Below are 17,266 nucleotides of genomic sequence, written 5' to 3'. Positions count from 1 at the left end.
AGTTTGTTATCATTATTTCATATAGTTGTTCTGAAATCATTCTTATGAAGGTTTTCCTTGATATCAAATTATTACGGGAAACGAATGAAAAATGGAGAGAAAAGATCAGTTTAACATAGAACAAATGAAGACTATTCAATGAATGGTGGCCGCCAAGATTACTCTATGATCTCTTGTAATCTTTAACGTCCGCTTTTCATTATTTTCATTATTTCACTCTACATTATCATACCCTTTTTCGAATCTACGGGATCGCATCCAATCTCTAGAACATTATTGCTCTACTTAAAGATTTGGACATCGTTTCATCGTCGCCTCCTAGGTAATCCAGAACTCCTCGAGGGACAAACCCGGCGAGTTCAGGATGCTCCTAGAATTAACTTTATGAAGAACGCAACAGTTGTATAATGCCATAAGGGCTCTGTAGTATCTTCCAAATCGGCACAAAACATCCACCAAAATGTAAAGGTCGAAATGGCTGGCGATTATAATTAAACCTTGATAAATAAAACAGTTATGGAAGAAAGCTCTTTCAAACTAACAGCCTTAGGTCGCATTTAGTTCCAGACAGATGTCCGGGAGTTAAAATCAGGTAAGAAAACAATTCACTTGTGGTTGCTATATGTCACTGACTTTGTACAAGTTGTTAACTTTTCTGGCAGACAAACTATGATCTTAATAAATCTCTTCTAAAATGTTACCAGAGGTAGTCAACCTTTTCTCAATGAAAGCAGATGTGTTTGTTTATTTTCAAATTTGCACATCTTTTTTTTCGCTAGAAAGTGTTAATTCAACTCGACTGCTAGAAATCCGCTGTTCAATTCCAGGTAAGAAATGAATTCTATGTTTTCTGTTGTTTAAACCAGGTAAGAAAACAATCCCTTTTTGTCGCTATATGCCACTTACTGACTTGGTACCAGTTGTTAACTTGTCTGGCAGACGGCAGGTGTTCAGTCTTTACAACAAATTATGATTTTAATAAATCTCTCCTAAAATATTACCAGAGCTAGTCACCTTTCTGACTGGTAGGTGTGTGTTTATTTTCAAATTTGCACACCTTTTTTTTACTAGAAATTGTTAATTTTACTCGACTGCTAGAAAGCCGCTATTCCAAAATAAGAAAAGAATTCTATATTTTCTGTCTGGGCTTAGTGTATGTCACATGTCCTAACCAATCGAAAAACGACGAATTATTTTGTCACTTTCTGTCGTCTCTTAAGTTACAAATGCCGTTAAAGGCTAAATAATGTCCTGGCCATCACTAAAATTCCTGAAAATATCATGAGCATCATCTGTAACTATCCAGAAATGCACAATTACTAAGAAAATAGAATTGTCTTCCTATTTCACAACATAATCTAGTATCGTGTAGTGGTATTTTATCAAATGGAATGATGTCCATGCTCAAGTTATTTTCAAGAATTACAGTAACTTTGAAGCTATTTTTTTTTTTTTGCGCAGTTCTGGTTACAACCGACGGTATTAAAATGTATGTTTTAATCGTTTATTTTCCTTCCTCTCTAAATGATTCGTTTCCTTCATATCTCATGATAACAGTACTTTGATAATTCGTAAAATCGTAGGATACATCCGATAGTTTTCATACACTGACATCATCACAGATTACCATTCCTAGATAGGCCAAGCATTAGTCCCTTAACCTGCCTTGTAGACAACATCATACTCCATTTAAAGTTGTATTTTCATTCTATACCTCATCATTTTCGCTAGAATACTTAATCTTAATTGATAAGTCCAGTATATATCGATACAATCACACAAAAGTTAAAACGACAGTAGTTCCAACCCTAGGTAGGACGAGATTCAGACAAGGATTATCCGGAAAACCTTTTTTAATCAAATCGGAAGATACGGCAGTTTTGAATATTAGGTTTGAAGTATTTGTTCCTTAAAAGGAGGTCCATAAACTTTTTCTGTGGCTTGAAATCTCATCAATCAAAATGCATTAAGATATTATATATATGTACATACCTAGAACTCACACTTGCTTATAGGTATTGGACAGGAATTCAAACCCAAGAATAAAACAAAAATCTTCTTGATATTAATGTAAAACATGTATCAAAACAATCGACATAATAACAAAACCATATTTTCAACTCAAAATCGATGAAACAATACCAAAATAAGACAAAAACATTGATTTGCATGCAGACTACTGAAAAATCCAAGATAATAAGACCAGACGCTCCAGAGAGTAAGCGTCTTCTGCTTCACCGACGTCTGCCATACAAATCTAGGTCACGACGTCGTCTGCCATACAAATCTAGGTCACGACGACGTCTGCCACACAAATCTAGGTAACGACGACGTCTGCCATACACATCTATGACACGACGTCGTCTGCCATACAAATCTAGGTCACGACGACGTCTGCCATACAAATCTAGGTAACGACGTCTGCCATACAAATCAAGGTCAAATCTGGACTAAATCACATTTGCTAAATGAAAACTATGGAAGTGACAACGGGACTACCAGGCATATCAACAAGAATCGGACATAGAACATCCCAACATGAGATCAGGATGGCGACCACACAACTCCACCATAATCTTCAACAATCTGCATCTCTCGAAACCTTGTGTTCATGTTTTCGTCAGTAGAGATTTAGTCGACATTAATCACAAAATTCGTGAATGATACTGTGAACAACTCCTTCAATATAAAGTCAACTGAAGTTTAGGAATCCAATAAAAACGAAGGAGATCCATGCCCTCCTTACTATCTGGTATTTTGAGAGATTACAATACTTAAGAATGATTAGTCAGTATTTCATCTTTAGAATAACTTAGAGAGTGTAGGTATAGGATTTCTTCGGTTATCAAGTAAGCATTGTTATTTGTAAACAGGAAATGTAATCTTTTATCTGATTCTCTTGCATATTCTTCAAAGGAATTCATAATTGTCTTGGATATACATATGGATACCTTGTCTCTCAGTAATTTTGGATCCTTCGTGAAAAGTTCTCAAAACTTATTAATTCCACTAATAATAATACAAAGATTGCCACTTAAGACATGTCAAAACACTAAAAGTGTACTACAAAGTAGAATAGGAACATGTCACAGGAGTTGTTCAAACATCATCCAAATTCACCTGTCTCAAGTTATTTCCCTGCTACAATTTTTTATCAAAACCATATAAACAAGTGACAGTTTAGTATTTCAGCTGATTTGCTGTGTTTATTTTCACCTTAACAAACACATACAATGTTATACAGTAAAACATGATTTAATCATACGACAATACTTCAACATTAAATGGTACATTAACTATAAAAATATCAAAGTTTTCAATTTCACCTTGACATTACTGCTTGACCTTGTACCTATGAACCTCTTGCTATTGGTTCAAAGTATATCATTATTTTACTAACATGGTTAAACTAGGCTAGAGGGTAGTGCCCTTATCTATATTTTCATACATATATGTGGGTTCACTTTAATCTTTCAACATTACTCAAAGATAACAAAATTATATCCAAAAATCAGTAAGGTTTTCTACCCAAAGATTCAACAACATATCAACTCCTAGCTATATATGATGCATTTACAAAACATTTCGATAAAGGTAAAGAGGTAAGGATGATCTTTTGTGATGTCAGTAAAATTTTCGATCGGGTTGAGCATGATGGTTTACTGTACAAGTTTAAAAAGTATGGCATAACGGGTAACATGCTAATATGGTTTTCATCCTATTTCAGTAATAGAAACAGAGAGTGGTCATAGATGGTTTCAAATCTACTTGGAAAACAATACAGACAGGAGTATCCAAAGGCTCTGTCCTAGGACCTTATCTATTTCTGTTGTATATCAATGATTTTGTCAATGATATAAATTCAAATGTTAAATTGTTGCTGACGATACTTCTTTAAACAGTCTTATTGAAGATAATCATCAGGAATCCGCTGCCATTTTAAATGATGATTTGAGAAGAAATTCTTTATGGGCTGATAAAAGGGGCATAATTTTCAAACCTGATAAAACTGTATCTCCTCTTTTTTCTAGGCGAATGGACTCACAGACATTGCAACCTTATGTGTATTTTGATAACCTAGTTATCAACACTGTTACCCATCATAGGTGCTTGGGTATATTCTTCAACACAATGACAAAGTGGTCAGTCCACATACATTTTATCTGTTACAAAGCCTATAAACAATAGTTAGAGTGCAAAAATTCAGACTTTATATAAAATCTCTCTTAACTATATATACAACATTTATTTGAACAATTCTGGAATATTCAAATATTGTATGGTCAAATTCTAATCAGACTGAGTGTGACGTCCTGGAGTTGATTCACTCAGAAGCAATTTGCATCATTACGGGCTTAAGGCGGGGAACAAACCATGCTATACTTTATCAAGAATCTGGCTTAAAACCACTTACTATAAGAAGACATCTACATACAAATATTGCATTTTTGAATTTTTATAATAAGAATAGCCCCTCTCATATTCAAAAGCTTTTACAACCTTTGAGACAATTATAATTTTCTTCATGCAAAATTTAAATGGTTTTCATACAGAAGATTATAGTAATGAGAATAGAACACTGGTCGATTTTTGATGTGATGAATTTCTTGGGCATATCCATCTGATATTGAATTCACTTAAGGCTGTACAATAAGCATGAAATATTTACTATTAAGATCTTAACATTAAGCTTCGTGATTTTAACATTATACCAACAATTACTATTATATCATATATTAGAACATGATTTCATAACATTTCATGTAAGTTAACAGTTTTGACCATTTAACAGAGATGTTGTACAACTAGGATTGACCGGGATTTATCGATCAAGTATAACAGATATCGCTAATCATTTCTATGTGACAGTGTTTACAATTTTTGAACCTGAAATCCAAGATTGTCTGCTAACAGGCATGTATAATGTCCTTCATACAAACAAGAATTGCATTGATCTACATAGGTCTTGCCAGCTCTCCTTTTGTACAGTAAATATTAAGCAAACTCAAAACTTTCAGGGTTTTTTCCCCAAAAACAACTAAAAAACCTTGACATGAATAGTATAAAAGCTCCCTCTATACATTATAAAATGTGTAAAATTCATGCATTACAAAGTAAATGTCAAATTTTGCAAAATTGCAATTTCTCAAAATTCAATAAAATTCAAAATTGGCTATACACTGATATTAAAATCAATTGGAAAAGCAATAAAGATTTCATTTCAATTTCTCAAAATCTAAGGTTTTTGATAAAAAAAATAGAGCAAAAATGGTAGAAATTCACAAAATATGTATGGTTTGCTGAGATGTCTATACTTCGATGCAGCTATATTCCAGGTTTGGTTGGAAAAACATTGATACTTTTTGAGGAGCTAAACACAAAACTTTATGACCGAATTCCCAGCATCCGCAATTTCCAGAGTCACTGGACCAATCATTCTGAGAGATATTTCATAATTGACGGCTGTGTTGAGATTTCCACTATGTGATCTTACTACATGTGTATACCCAGTTTGGCTAAAGTTGGACTTATAATTTTTGAGAATTGGTGAAAGATTTATCCATTTGTTCCACAAATTATGATAACTAATTTCATTGAAACATGACTGCATTAATTGTGAATTGTTTTTTTCTCCATCAAATATTTGGTGTACACCAATTTAGTAACTACATGTACTTCAACAATGTGCTGAAATTTGAGTGCAACAAATGTGTATGCCTACATAATCCAGAGATAATGTGTTTATAATTATAGGGTCTGACATGATTAATAATAGATTCATAACAGCATGATTGTCATCTTTGATTTGCATATAAATCATTTGCTAAATGAAATAAAGTAAGTTTCAAGATATTTAAGTAAATACCATAATTTGTAACACATACACACGAAATGGACTCACTTGTTTGTAAAGTACATGCACACTCCTCCCCCTTAATGGAAATGAAGCAGAACTTACAATCTTATTAAAATTTCAGCACTAAGATTATAATCCAAACAAAGAACAAAACAAGAGGCCCATGGATCTTAACGGTCACCTCAGTTTTGATTATTTTGATATTTCTATCACTTGACCCTTTTTGACCCTACCCATCAGCACCTGAGGGTCAGTCACAGGTCTGTCAGGCCAACATGTGCATACCATTAAACTGTCATTTCAATCTGCTAATTCAAACCAATTAAGAATGAATGCCATTAGAAATCCAAAAAATGATAGTTAAAAATGTGATTTCCCTATATAACCTATATCAGATTTACCCCCCTCCCCAGGGGCAAACTTGAGACCCCAGGGTCATGAAATTCACAATTTTCGTAAATTAACACACTAAGACCCTTACATCTATGAAGATTATTTGAGTCTAGTTTACTTGGATCTTGAGAAGAAGATTTTGAAATTTCAGTCAATTTTACCCTTTGAGGGCCAAAGGGATCATTCAGGGCAAATGTACATACCAGCAAATTTTCATCCCATCCTGATATGGTTAACAAAGTTACGAGGAATGAATTCCAATAGAAATCAAATGAATGATAGTCAAAAATGTTATTTCCCTATACAAACTATAACCCCCTCTCCAGGGGCAAACGTGAGATCCAAGGGTCATGAAAATCACAATTTTGGTAAAGCACCTTAAGACCCTTCCATTTATTAAGAGTATTTGATTGTACCTTATTTGGTCTTGAGTAGAACATATTTGAAATTTCAGTCAATATGACCCTTTTTGGTCTCGTCCCTCAGTCCGCTGGATGGTGGGGACCATATAATTTACAAGCTTCATTGACCTTTTCCCATGAAAGGTTTTTGAAAAGTTTCACTAAAATTGGCTCTGGGGTTTCTGTCAAAGTCAAAAATGTCATTTTTTACGAAAGGACGATGGACAAAAGACGATCAGTAACGGTCACTTGAGACTTTGTCTCTGGTGACCTAAAAACAAACAAATTTCCATGCAAAAACAAGGTATACAAGTGATATAAATCCCTTTGCAATAAACAACACATTTTACTAGAGAAAACATGTTCCTCTTTGAGATGTTTAGAGAAAAGACAACTAGAAATGTCTGTAAGACATAAATCCCCTTTATATAGAAATTCTGTTGAAATGAACTTGTGTGAGCACTGATGAAGATACATTTGAGTGTAATGAACTGTAAACAAGGATTGAGGCTTATGAAAAACAAACTTATCAAAGATAACATCAGAGTAAAGCCAAGTACAAAGTTTCATGAAACTCTGTAGAGAAATGTACTTGTAAGAGCGTTGATAAAGTTAAATTTGAGGGAAATAACTCCCAAAATAAAGAAGTGTGGGATCTGAAATTCAAACTCACGTTAACATAAATCATGAATATTTCTTCAGAAATGAACATGTTTTAGCACTGTCAATGATAAATTGAGTGAAATAGACTAAGGGCAATAACTCCGAAAATAAAGGAGTGTGGGATCCGAAATTCAAACTCATGTAAAAATAAATCATGAATATTTCTTCAGAAATGAACATGCGTGAGCACTGACAATGTTAAATTGAGTGAAATAAACCAAGGGCAATAACTCCGTAAATAAAGAAGTGTGGGATCCGAAATTCAAACTAATGTAAAAATAAATCATAAATTTTTCTTCTGAAATGAACATGCGTGAGCACTGACAATGTTAAATTGAGTGAAATAAACCAAGGACAATAACTCCGTAAAATAAAGAAGTGTGGGATCTGAAATTCAAACTAATGTAAAAATAAATCATGAATATTTCTTCAGAAATGAACATGTTTTAGCACTGTCAATGATAAATTGAGTGAAATAAACTAAGGGCAATAACTCCGAAAATAAAGAAGTGTGGGATCTGAAATTCAAACTAATGTAAAAATAAATCATGAATATTTCTTCAGAAATGAACATGTTTTAGCACTGTCAATGATAAATTGAGTGAAATAAACTAAGGGCAATAACTCCGAAAATAAAGAAGTGTGGGATCTGAAATTCAAACTCATGTAAAAATAAATCATGAATATTTCTTCAGAAATGAACATGCATTTAGCACTGTCAATATTAAATTGAGTGAAATAAACTAAGGGCAATAACTCCGTAAATAAAGAAGTGTGGGATCCGAAATTCAAACTAATGTAAAAATAAATCATGAATTTTTCTTCAGAAATAAACTTGAGACCACTGACAATGTTAAATTAAGCGAAATAAACAAGGGCAATAACTCTAAATAAAAGGGCACAGGTTCTGAAACTAAAACTCATCAGAGATGCTGCCATAGCAAACTCATGTAACTCGTGTAATATAAGTATGAACAAGCCGAATACTTAATCCCCTCCAAACTCTGTTTGCGAGGGGATAATAATGAGCATCCTGAAATAATCAATGACTTAGAAAATAGAAGAAACAATGACACGAAGTGTGATGGACGGATGCTTTTCATGTACCTAACTATTTCATGGCATGGTATACAATTTGTACACATATTATGCATCTTTAAACTGTAATTTAGATATATTCCCAAGTAACAGACATGGCTGGATATATATATATATATGTACATGTACATGTACAAATGTATGTATAAATTCATATATCATACAAAACAAGTTTAAAACAAATCTGTTGATATTCCCAGCACTTTCCCAGCTGTTTGGGAGAAATGAAAAGCAGCATTTAAACAGCAGAAGTGCTCGGAAAATCAACAGATTTGTTTTGCAGTTATTTTTTTCATTCTGAAACTCCTTTACAAGGACTATTCAACTTATATATATAAACACAGATGCATGTAGATATGAATGGAATGTTTCATGTAAATATTGAACAGAATCATTAGAAATCATTCAAAAGTGGCATGTAGTTTTTGTCCATATATGAAATGAAATCCCCCTTTAAGCAGTGATGCAGACGGACTGGAGATGTCACATGCAATCGGAAATCATTCAGGCTGCTACATAAACCATTGCAAAGACATGATGCCTGTGCGTCCATCAACCTTCTGAGGACTTTGTCATACTCTGAATTGGTGTGGGCATCTTCTATGTCTGATATAAATACAGACTGTAGATGTATCATCACGCTATTTCCCATTTTCTTGGCCGCTTTGGTCAGTAGGGCTGCTGAGGGGCATATGGTATCAAAGAAAGTTAAGATGAACATAGGCATGCTCGCAAAGGTTTCATCCAGCTCTCGTAAGAACACATCGAATTGGTTCCCTTTGGCGAGCTTTTCATTACCTTGTTCTGCTATAGCATTGAAAAACCATTTAACTTGTTCGATACATTCCTCCTTCTCTGAACTAGTCATGTCTTTCTTCCTGTTATGCTCTCTGATCTTGTAGAAGGCCAGTTGCAACAAATGAAACACAATACGACAGAACATAAACTCAGGTAGGCTTGGAGAACCTACAATTTCATGTCGTGACTGTGCGATCCATAGAAGGGCTTTAGGTGTGAAACTCTTGTAGTTCCACATCACATTTTCTAGAGCTTTCTGTCGCAGGGTTTCTGTGTTCAGAATCTTTAGGATGTAACAGCTGGTTGGTTTGTGAATTGTGTCTGTGCGTTCTACATGATCCAACACCAGCTGAAAATGAGCATCAGCTTGTTGGTTTTCAGAATCCACAAATTTTCTCATAATGTCTAAAAACTTTTGCAATTCTGCCTCACTGAAGTAACAAGAAACTGAACTCCAATGCTCAAGCAAGTGATAAGTCACCTTTCCAGGTTCTTCCAGGGCTATCATTTCAAGCAAATTGGCAATGCTTTCTTTCTTCGACTTGAAGATTTTCCAATCATGTTTCACACTTTGCCTAACAAAGCAAAGGACAAACTGAATTGGATATGAGGATATGTCAAGGTCGTCCTTACCCCATCGGTCAGTGAATACATGACCTTCAAACACATCATATGCCATCATTGCAAAGTGTTTATCACTGAGTTTGGAGAAGTGGCCAATCAACTACAATAAAAGTGAAATGTTAGTGAACCATATAACAAAGTCAGTACAATGCTACTATTACTAGATCCTATTGAAGGTACTATTGAATGTGTTATTGTCATGTTCCTCTCATTTCCAGAAATCTCTATGAACACAAGGAATAAATTATATGAAAGCTAATCTGGAGTTTGTAATCTAAAAGGGACATATATTTATAACAAAGAAGAAAGTATTTAGGAAGATATTTTTTTTAATTTTGGGGAGCAGGCATTTCTTAACAAGACTTTTAAAAATTAATTGGAAAAACTTTTTCACATAGTTTTAAAAATAATGAATGTCCAGTTGATAAAGTAGGTTTTGTATATGTAGGTTGAGTTATTGGTTTGTTAAGAGGACTATAAAAGTTCTCTGAGGCTTGGAATTTAAAATACATGCAATCTCACACATCAAAATTCAAAGAACTTGGTGAGAATGAAACTATATACCCTGTTAATGAGACCAGGTGTTCGAGAAGGTTCACTGATGACATCCGTCATACAAATCTAGGTCAAATAAACTTCACCTGTCATACAAATCTAGGTCAAATCAACTACACCTGTCATACAATTCTAGGTCAAATCAACTACACTCTTCATACAAATCTAGGACAAATCAACTACACCTGTCATACAAATCTAGGTCAAATCAACTACACTCGTCATACAAATCTAGGTCAAATTAACTACACTCGTCATACAAATCTAGGTCAAATCAACTACACCTGTCATACAAATCTAGGTCAAATCAATTACACCTGTCATACAAACCTAGGTCAAATCAACTACACTCGTCATAGAAATCTAGGTCAAATCAACTACACCTGTCATACAAATCTAGGTCAAATCAACTACACCTGTCATACAAATCTATGTCAAATCAACTACACCCGTCATACAAATCTAGGTCAAATCAACTACACCTGTCATACAAACCTAGGTCAAATCAACTACTCGTCATACAAATCTAGGTCAAATCAACTACACCCGTCATACAAATCTAGGTCAAATCAACTACACCTGTCATACAAATCTAGGTCAAATAAACTACACCTGTCATACAAATCTAGGTCAAATCAATTACACCTGTCATACAAACCTAGGTCAAATCAACTACACTCGTCATACAAATCTAGGTCAAATCAACTACACTCGTCATACAAATCTAGGTCAAATTAACTACACAGACATACAAATCTATGTCAAATCAACTACACCCAACATACAAAATATAGGTCAAATCGATGACACCTGTCATACAAATCTATGTGAAATTGACCACACCCGTCATACAAATCTATGTGAAATTGACCACACCTGTCTTACAAATCTATGTGAAATTGACCACAAGCTTCATATAAATCTAGGTCAAATTGACGACACTGTCATGTTTTATACATCAATAACATGTTTTATGTAAATTTTCTTCCATACCTAACAGGAATACTTTCAACTTGACCCTGAACTTTGACCTGAAGTGTGTAAAATGCTATGTTGAAATTGCCAAAAGTGCATTTGTAGGGAATAATTTGGATTTGTGTTACATTTCAATGCATGTTTAAGTGAAAAAGAACTTTGATTTGTATAAAAAGCCTGGAACTATAAATGCAATGGTGCATTAATAGTTATGTGGTAGTAAATACACACACAAGTTGTATCAATGAATGGATATTTTCCTGCACGATGTAGCCATTCACGTCACTCGGGGTCACTCGTACCCATGAAAGGTAAACAAAATGGAAATTTGTTTGTTTTGAATGTTGATCGTTAACTTGTAGAAAATATGCATAACTCGGCAAAACCTTGTCTTCTCAGCTTTCCTAAGTCATCCACCAAAATAAACTTTGTATTGTTACATACTAGCCACGAATCCTCTATATAATCACAAATATTTACCTTTTCAGCTTCAACATCAGACTTCTCACAGAAGAAAACTTTGTAAGCTGTGCATAGAATTACTGACCAATGTTCCTCGTATATGCCAGAGAAAATCCCTAAGGAAAAATAATAATGATTCAGTGAAAACTGTCTTGGCGACCACCATTCCGATTTATCATTGTATATAGGTAATGAGACTCTAGATGCAGACATATTCCTTCATTCAAGATCACAGTTATTTCAAAATTAATTTACATGCCGTAGTTTGTAAGTGCTGTAAAGATAAGGAAGAGAGAACATTTTAAACGTTTCATCAATTACATTGACATACAAGTTATGAGGACTGCTAGACTCAAAGCTTTGGTTCTGATAACCTGGTCAATGCAAATATTTAAATTAAAATCATGGGATAATGGATTTATTGAGTTTCTAAATTTAGAGAAGAAGCAATGAATATTGATAATTTGTTCTTGAAGAGGAAGAAAGACAAACTATTGTTGTCTATGTAATCTATACTATACTGGCATTGTCAAGTCTTTGGTAAAATGAACATCAATCCACAAAAAAGTCTGATGTTGAAGATTTGTAATTTACCTGGATTTTGTCCTTTGAAAGGTTCTATGGACGAGCATACTGCCTCCAAACAAATCTTGATAAAAGTATCCTCATTGTCGGAGCCATCATTGGCCATGACTAACATGTGCAACAAACCTATAGCCATATCACTGCTGTAGAAACAGAGTCCCCGGTCCAGCAGGGTGTTCACATAGCACTGTTCTACAGCCACATTCTCTTGACACTCATAAATGAAAGATGTTTTCAGTTCATTTTCCATTTCATGTAACCAGCTTAAATCTTCATAGTCCAGGGAGTCTTCTTCTACACCAGGTGATATTGGTCGGAAACGCCCAAGCTCTATCGCACGATACATGGACTCAATGACCACTTGTAATGATGGATCATCCTCACTTACATTTTTCAAACACTTTGTCTTCACCAATACAAAACATGTGTACAGCATGGCTAGTGTCATCTGTTTCTGTAATGTTCAATTATATCCTTAGGCAGTGCAAAATATAGTCTATCATCAATTTAGCTGCTTCCAGACAAAACTAAATACAAGATCAACACATATATATATCACTAATACCTGATTATAATGTTACCAATATGGAATGTCAAAATCAGCAGATATATACTTGGGAAAATCTGACAGACAGGACACACCAATGGTTTATTTTGCTCCAATATATAGAATGTACTACATTCTACATTGTGTATGCTTTTCTTTCTCAGATGTATTGAGGTTTTTCAAAATAAAATAAAAAATCTAATAAAATAAGAAACAAGAGACTCCAGAGGGATCTTGGTGCCCACCATTGAATGATCTTTATTGGTTACATGCGAGACTGATTCTTTCTGTACTTCTCCCCTCTTTCCTCTTTTTCTCTTTATAATCTGATACCGTATAGCGGGAAATTTTAGCGGTCATAAAATTTGGCGATTTGGTCATGAAAACTGAAAGTTAAATTTTAGCGAGTTAAAATTTAGCGATTTCCATTAAATCTAGGGTTTTAATTTGGCGTTGAGCATATATATATACCTACCGGTATACCTATCTATATATACCTACCGGTATATATAGATAATTATGTTATGCCCATACATTCTATCCATGCTGATGAAGTGTGTTGTCAAATTAGTTTTTATATGAGTATGTGTACAAGCAACAGACAAAGAGAATTTGATCAACCGTATGCTATCGACGTGGCCATCTATTGTATGATGTGTATACGTACAGGTATGTTAAACAATGAGTATACAGGTAAAGTGTTAACATCAGTCCATTGAATGGTAAGGGTAGATGGCTTTGTTTTCACAAAAAATAATTATGATGCGATATATGTCATACTTGTATTGCTATACATGTATCGTGAGTAGTTGTTCACTAGCTATAGCTATTCATATACCTATCGGCATTTTGGCCGACAGGTGCAAGGCAACAACCAACGCTACGCACCAGTCGTTACTCTCGGGAGTTATCAAAGGTAAATAGCGGAAACTAATGACAAAATTGAAATTTTCGCGTCTTTTTAATTGGCGGTGTTAAAATTTGACGGGTTAAATTTTGGCGATCTATATACGGACCCGCCAAATCGCCAAATTAAAGCCCCGCTAAAATTTCCCGCTATACGGTAACTAGAAAAACCTCCATATGAAATCTAAGAAATATCTAAGAAGAGCTTTTGAAGATGAATCTTAAACTGTTAAAATCCAAGATGGGTGCCTATCAGCCATCCCCCCCCCCCCTTCCCAATCAGATTATCAAGATTATCATAAAATTGAATGGGTATAACTAGAGACCAAGTGGAACCAACATGTTAAGTTTGAGAAAAATCCCTCCAGTACTTTTTCGAGGAATAGCAATAATGACCTTCAATTGCCAAAATCCAAGATGGCCACCAATCAGCCATTTAGTTTTCCCAATTAGACTTAAAATTGAATGGATACAATTCAGGACCAAGGGAACATAGTGACAACAAGAATGGTTTAACCATGGATAAATGACAAGCCAACCACGGACATAGGGCAACTTAAACAAACCACCATCTGATGATAGTAGACTAGATGGTGGTGGGCTAGATGGTGGTGGGCTAATGATGGTGGTGAGCTAATGATGGTGGTGGGCTAGATGGTGGTGGTGGGCTAATGATGGTGGTGGACTAATGATGGTGGTGGGCAAATGATGGTGGGCTAGATGGTGGTGGGCTAATGATGGTGGTGGGCTAATGATGGTGGTGGGCTAATGATGGTGGCGGGTTAGATGGTGGTGGGCTAGATGGTGGTGGGCTAATGATGGTGGTGGGCTAATGATGGTGGCGGGTTAGATGGTGGTGGGCTAATGATGGTGATGGTCTAATGATGACGGTGGGCTAATGATGGTGGTGGGCTAATGATGGTGGTTGGCCAAAGATGGTGGTGGGCTTATGATGGTGATGGTGGGCTAGATGATGGCGGTGGGCAAATGATGGTGGTGGGCTAATGATGGTGGTGGGCTAATGATGATGGTGGTGGGCTAATGATAATGGTGGGCTAGATGATGGTGGTTGGCTAATGATGGTGATAGTGGGCTAGATGATGGCGGTGGGCAAATGATGGTGGGCTAGATGGTGGTGGGCTAGATGGTGGTGGGCTAATGATGATGGTGGTGGGCTAATGATAATGGTGGGCTAGATGATGGTGGTGGGCTAATGATGGTGGTGGGCTAGATGGTGTTGGTGGGCTAGATGGTGTTGGTGGGCTAATGATGGTGGTGGGCTAATGATGGTGGTGGACTAATGATGGTGGTGGGCTAGATGGTTGTGGGCTAGATGGTGGTGGGCTAGATGGTGTTGGACTAGATGGTGGAAGGCTAATGAAAGTGGGCTAATGATGGTGGGCTAAATGGTGGTGGGCTTATGATGGTGGTGGGCTAGATGGTGGTGGGCTAGATGGTGGTGGGCTAATGATGGTGGTGGGCTAATGATGGCGGTGGGCTAGATGGTGGTGGGCTAGATGGTGGTGGGCTAATGATGGTGGTGGGCTAATGATGGTGGTGGGCTAATGATGGTGGTGGGCTAAAGATGGTGGTGGGCTAATGATGGTGGTGGTCTAGACGGTGGTGGGCTAGATGATGGTGGTGGGCTAGATGGTGGTGGGCTAGATGATGGTGGGCTAATGATGGTGGTGGGCTAGATGGTGGTGGGCTAATGATGGTGGTGGGCTAGATGGTGGTTGGCTAATGATGGTGGTGGGCTAATGATGGTGGTGGGCTAATGATGATGGTGGTCTAGACGGTGGTGGGCTAATGATGGTGGTGGGCTAGATGGTGGTGGGCTAATGATGGTGGTTGGCTAATGATAGTGGTTGGCTAATGATGGTGGTTGGCTAGATGATGGTGGGCTAGATGGTGGTGGGCTAATGATGATGGTGGGCTAGATGATGGTGTTGGGCTGATTGGCTATTGACAGACAGGTGAAAATAGCCAGTTCTGACATTGAATAACTCGGGACAGAAAAGGCAGTTTTAGATAATGTTTTTGATAGATTCTAATGTGTAAGCAAACAAATTCACAGTTAAAATATCCAAAATAATTCAGGTACAATTTTAAGCCTATAAATAAATTCTACATCCAGCTTTAATGTTTAACTAACCTCTGACAAAGTGAACTGAGCCTCATTCGGAGATTCCTCTTCTTCAAGTCTTGCTCTTTTGGCTTTTGACGGCTCCAAATCATCATCTAAAGGCACACAAACAATTGTACGTGACCAATTTTACTCAGAACACAAGAGCTCACATTGCATTAATACAAGTGGATTTATGGTGAAACATTTATTACAAGTATCATGAGATAGTTTTGTACAGTAGAAGTCACTGATAGTTGGTTTTTGTGGGTTTCATTTTGATATTTACTAGGAAAACATTGATGACATAACTGCATACACAGTAGTATACAGACACTGTATGAATACAGTTGGCAACAAACATATTCTATGGAACACACCTTGGACTTCTGGTTAAGAAAAGATTTTAAACATCTTTGACTTCAACGACCTAGAAAATGCACCAAGGTCATTCATTTGAATATCAACACCTCAGGTTGGTAGACATTCATCCCAGCATATCACTGGCCAAATGTCATCACTCTTAGCCTTTTGAGTTTTCAAAAGAACTTGTTTAATTGTTTAAAACAAATTTGATTCTGGATATAAGTCAAGGTCATTCATTTAAAAAAATCAGGCAGGCATCATCCTAGCATGTAACATGCCCAACATGAGGCCTCAGGGGCTCTTGGTTATTGAGAAGATGAGAAAAGGTTGTTTGAAGATTTTAGCACATTTGACTGCAGTGACCTTGAAAAAAGGTGAAACTCATTTATTTGAACAAACTTGCATTTTGGTAGCCCTCCATACCAGCAAGTTTCAGGCAAATATCAGATCTCCGTGCCTCTTGGGCTAATGAGAAAGAAGTCATTTAAAGATTTTAGCATATTTGACCCCTGTGACCTTGAATGTATGTCAAGGTCAATCATTTGAACAAACCCTTACACATATACCTCAATCATTACTTTGTATATTATATGTTCCAGTAGACTCAGCTGTAAATAGTGTGTAAGCTGATGGCACCAAAATGGCAGCTCTGGCTAATCCTCCTCAGGGAGTTGGGGAGACAAAGACACTGGCTAGTTGCTAAAGGCCCAACAGCTACAGATAATAACTTGTGACCTGCTTTGAGACAGCTATGCTGCTGTCATATAGTGGTTCATAAAACTCCAAATTGTTATTATTATTACTATCAGCATCATTAAACAGTGTTTAGTACCTCATAGCTTTTCTCTTCATTGTAAACAAGAAGAGTACGATAGGGTTCTACAGTCCCCTACATACAGTAACGGGGGCAA

General features: G+C 36.1%; 1 protein-coding gene across 1 annotated transcript in view; it reads right to left on the bottom strand.

Annotated features, from left to right (window-relative positions):
* Nucleotides 1-3,176: 3,176 nt before the first annotated feature.
* The window catches only part of LOC117325636, a 36,983-nt gene continuing 22,893 nt past the window's right edge, over nt 3,177-17,266 (bottom strand). Inside the window, exons 12-15 of the mRNA XM_033882024.1 lie at nt 16,020-16,105; nt 12,421-12,865; nt 11,845-11,942; nt 3,177-9,934 (exon numbers count right to left, since the gene is read on the bottom strand). Coding sequence (XP_033737915.1) covers nt 8,807-9,934; nt 11,845-11,942; nt 12,421-12,865; nt 16,020-16,105 — 1,757 coding nt within the window. The 3' untranslated portion in view covers nt 3,177-8,806. The remainder of the gene's footprint in view (nt 9,935-11,844; nt 11,943-12,420; nt 12,866-16,019; nt 16,106-17,266) is intronic.

This window comes from Pecten maximus, chromosome 4 (assembly GCF_902652985.1).
Source record: "Pecten maximus chromosome 4, xPecMax1.1, whole genome shotgun sequence".
NCBI lineage: Eukaryota > Metazoa > Mollusca > Bivalvia > Pectinida > Pectinidae > Pecten > Pecten maximus.
This window is presented reverse-complemented; position numbering and strand designations above follow the sequence as displayed.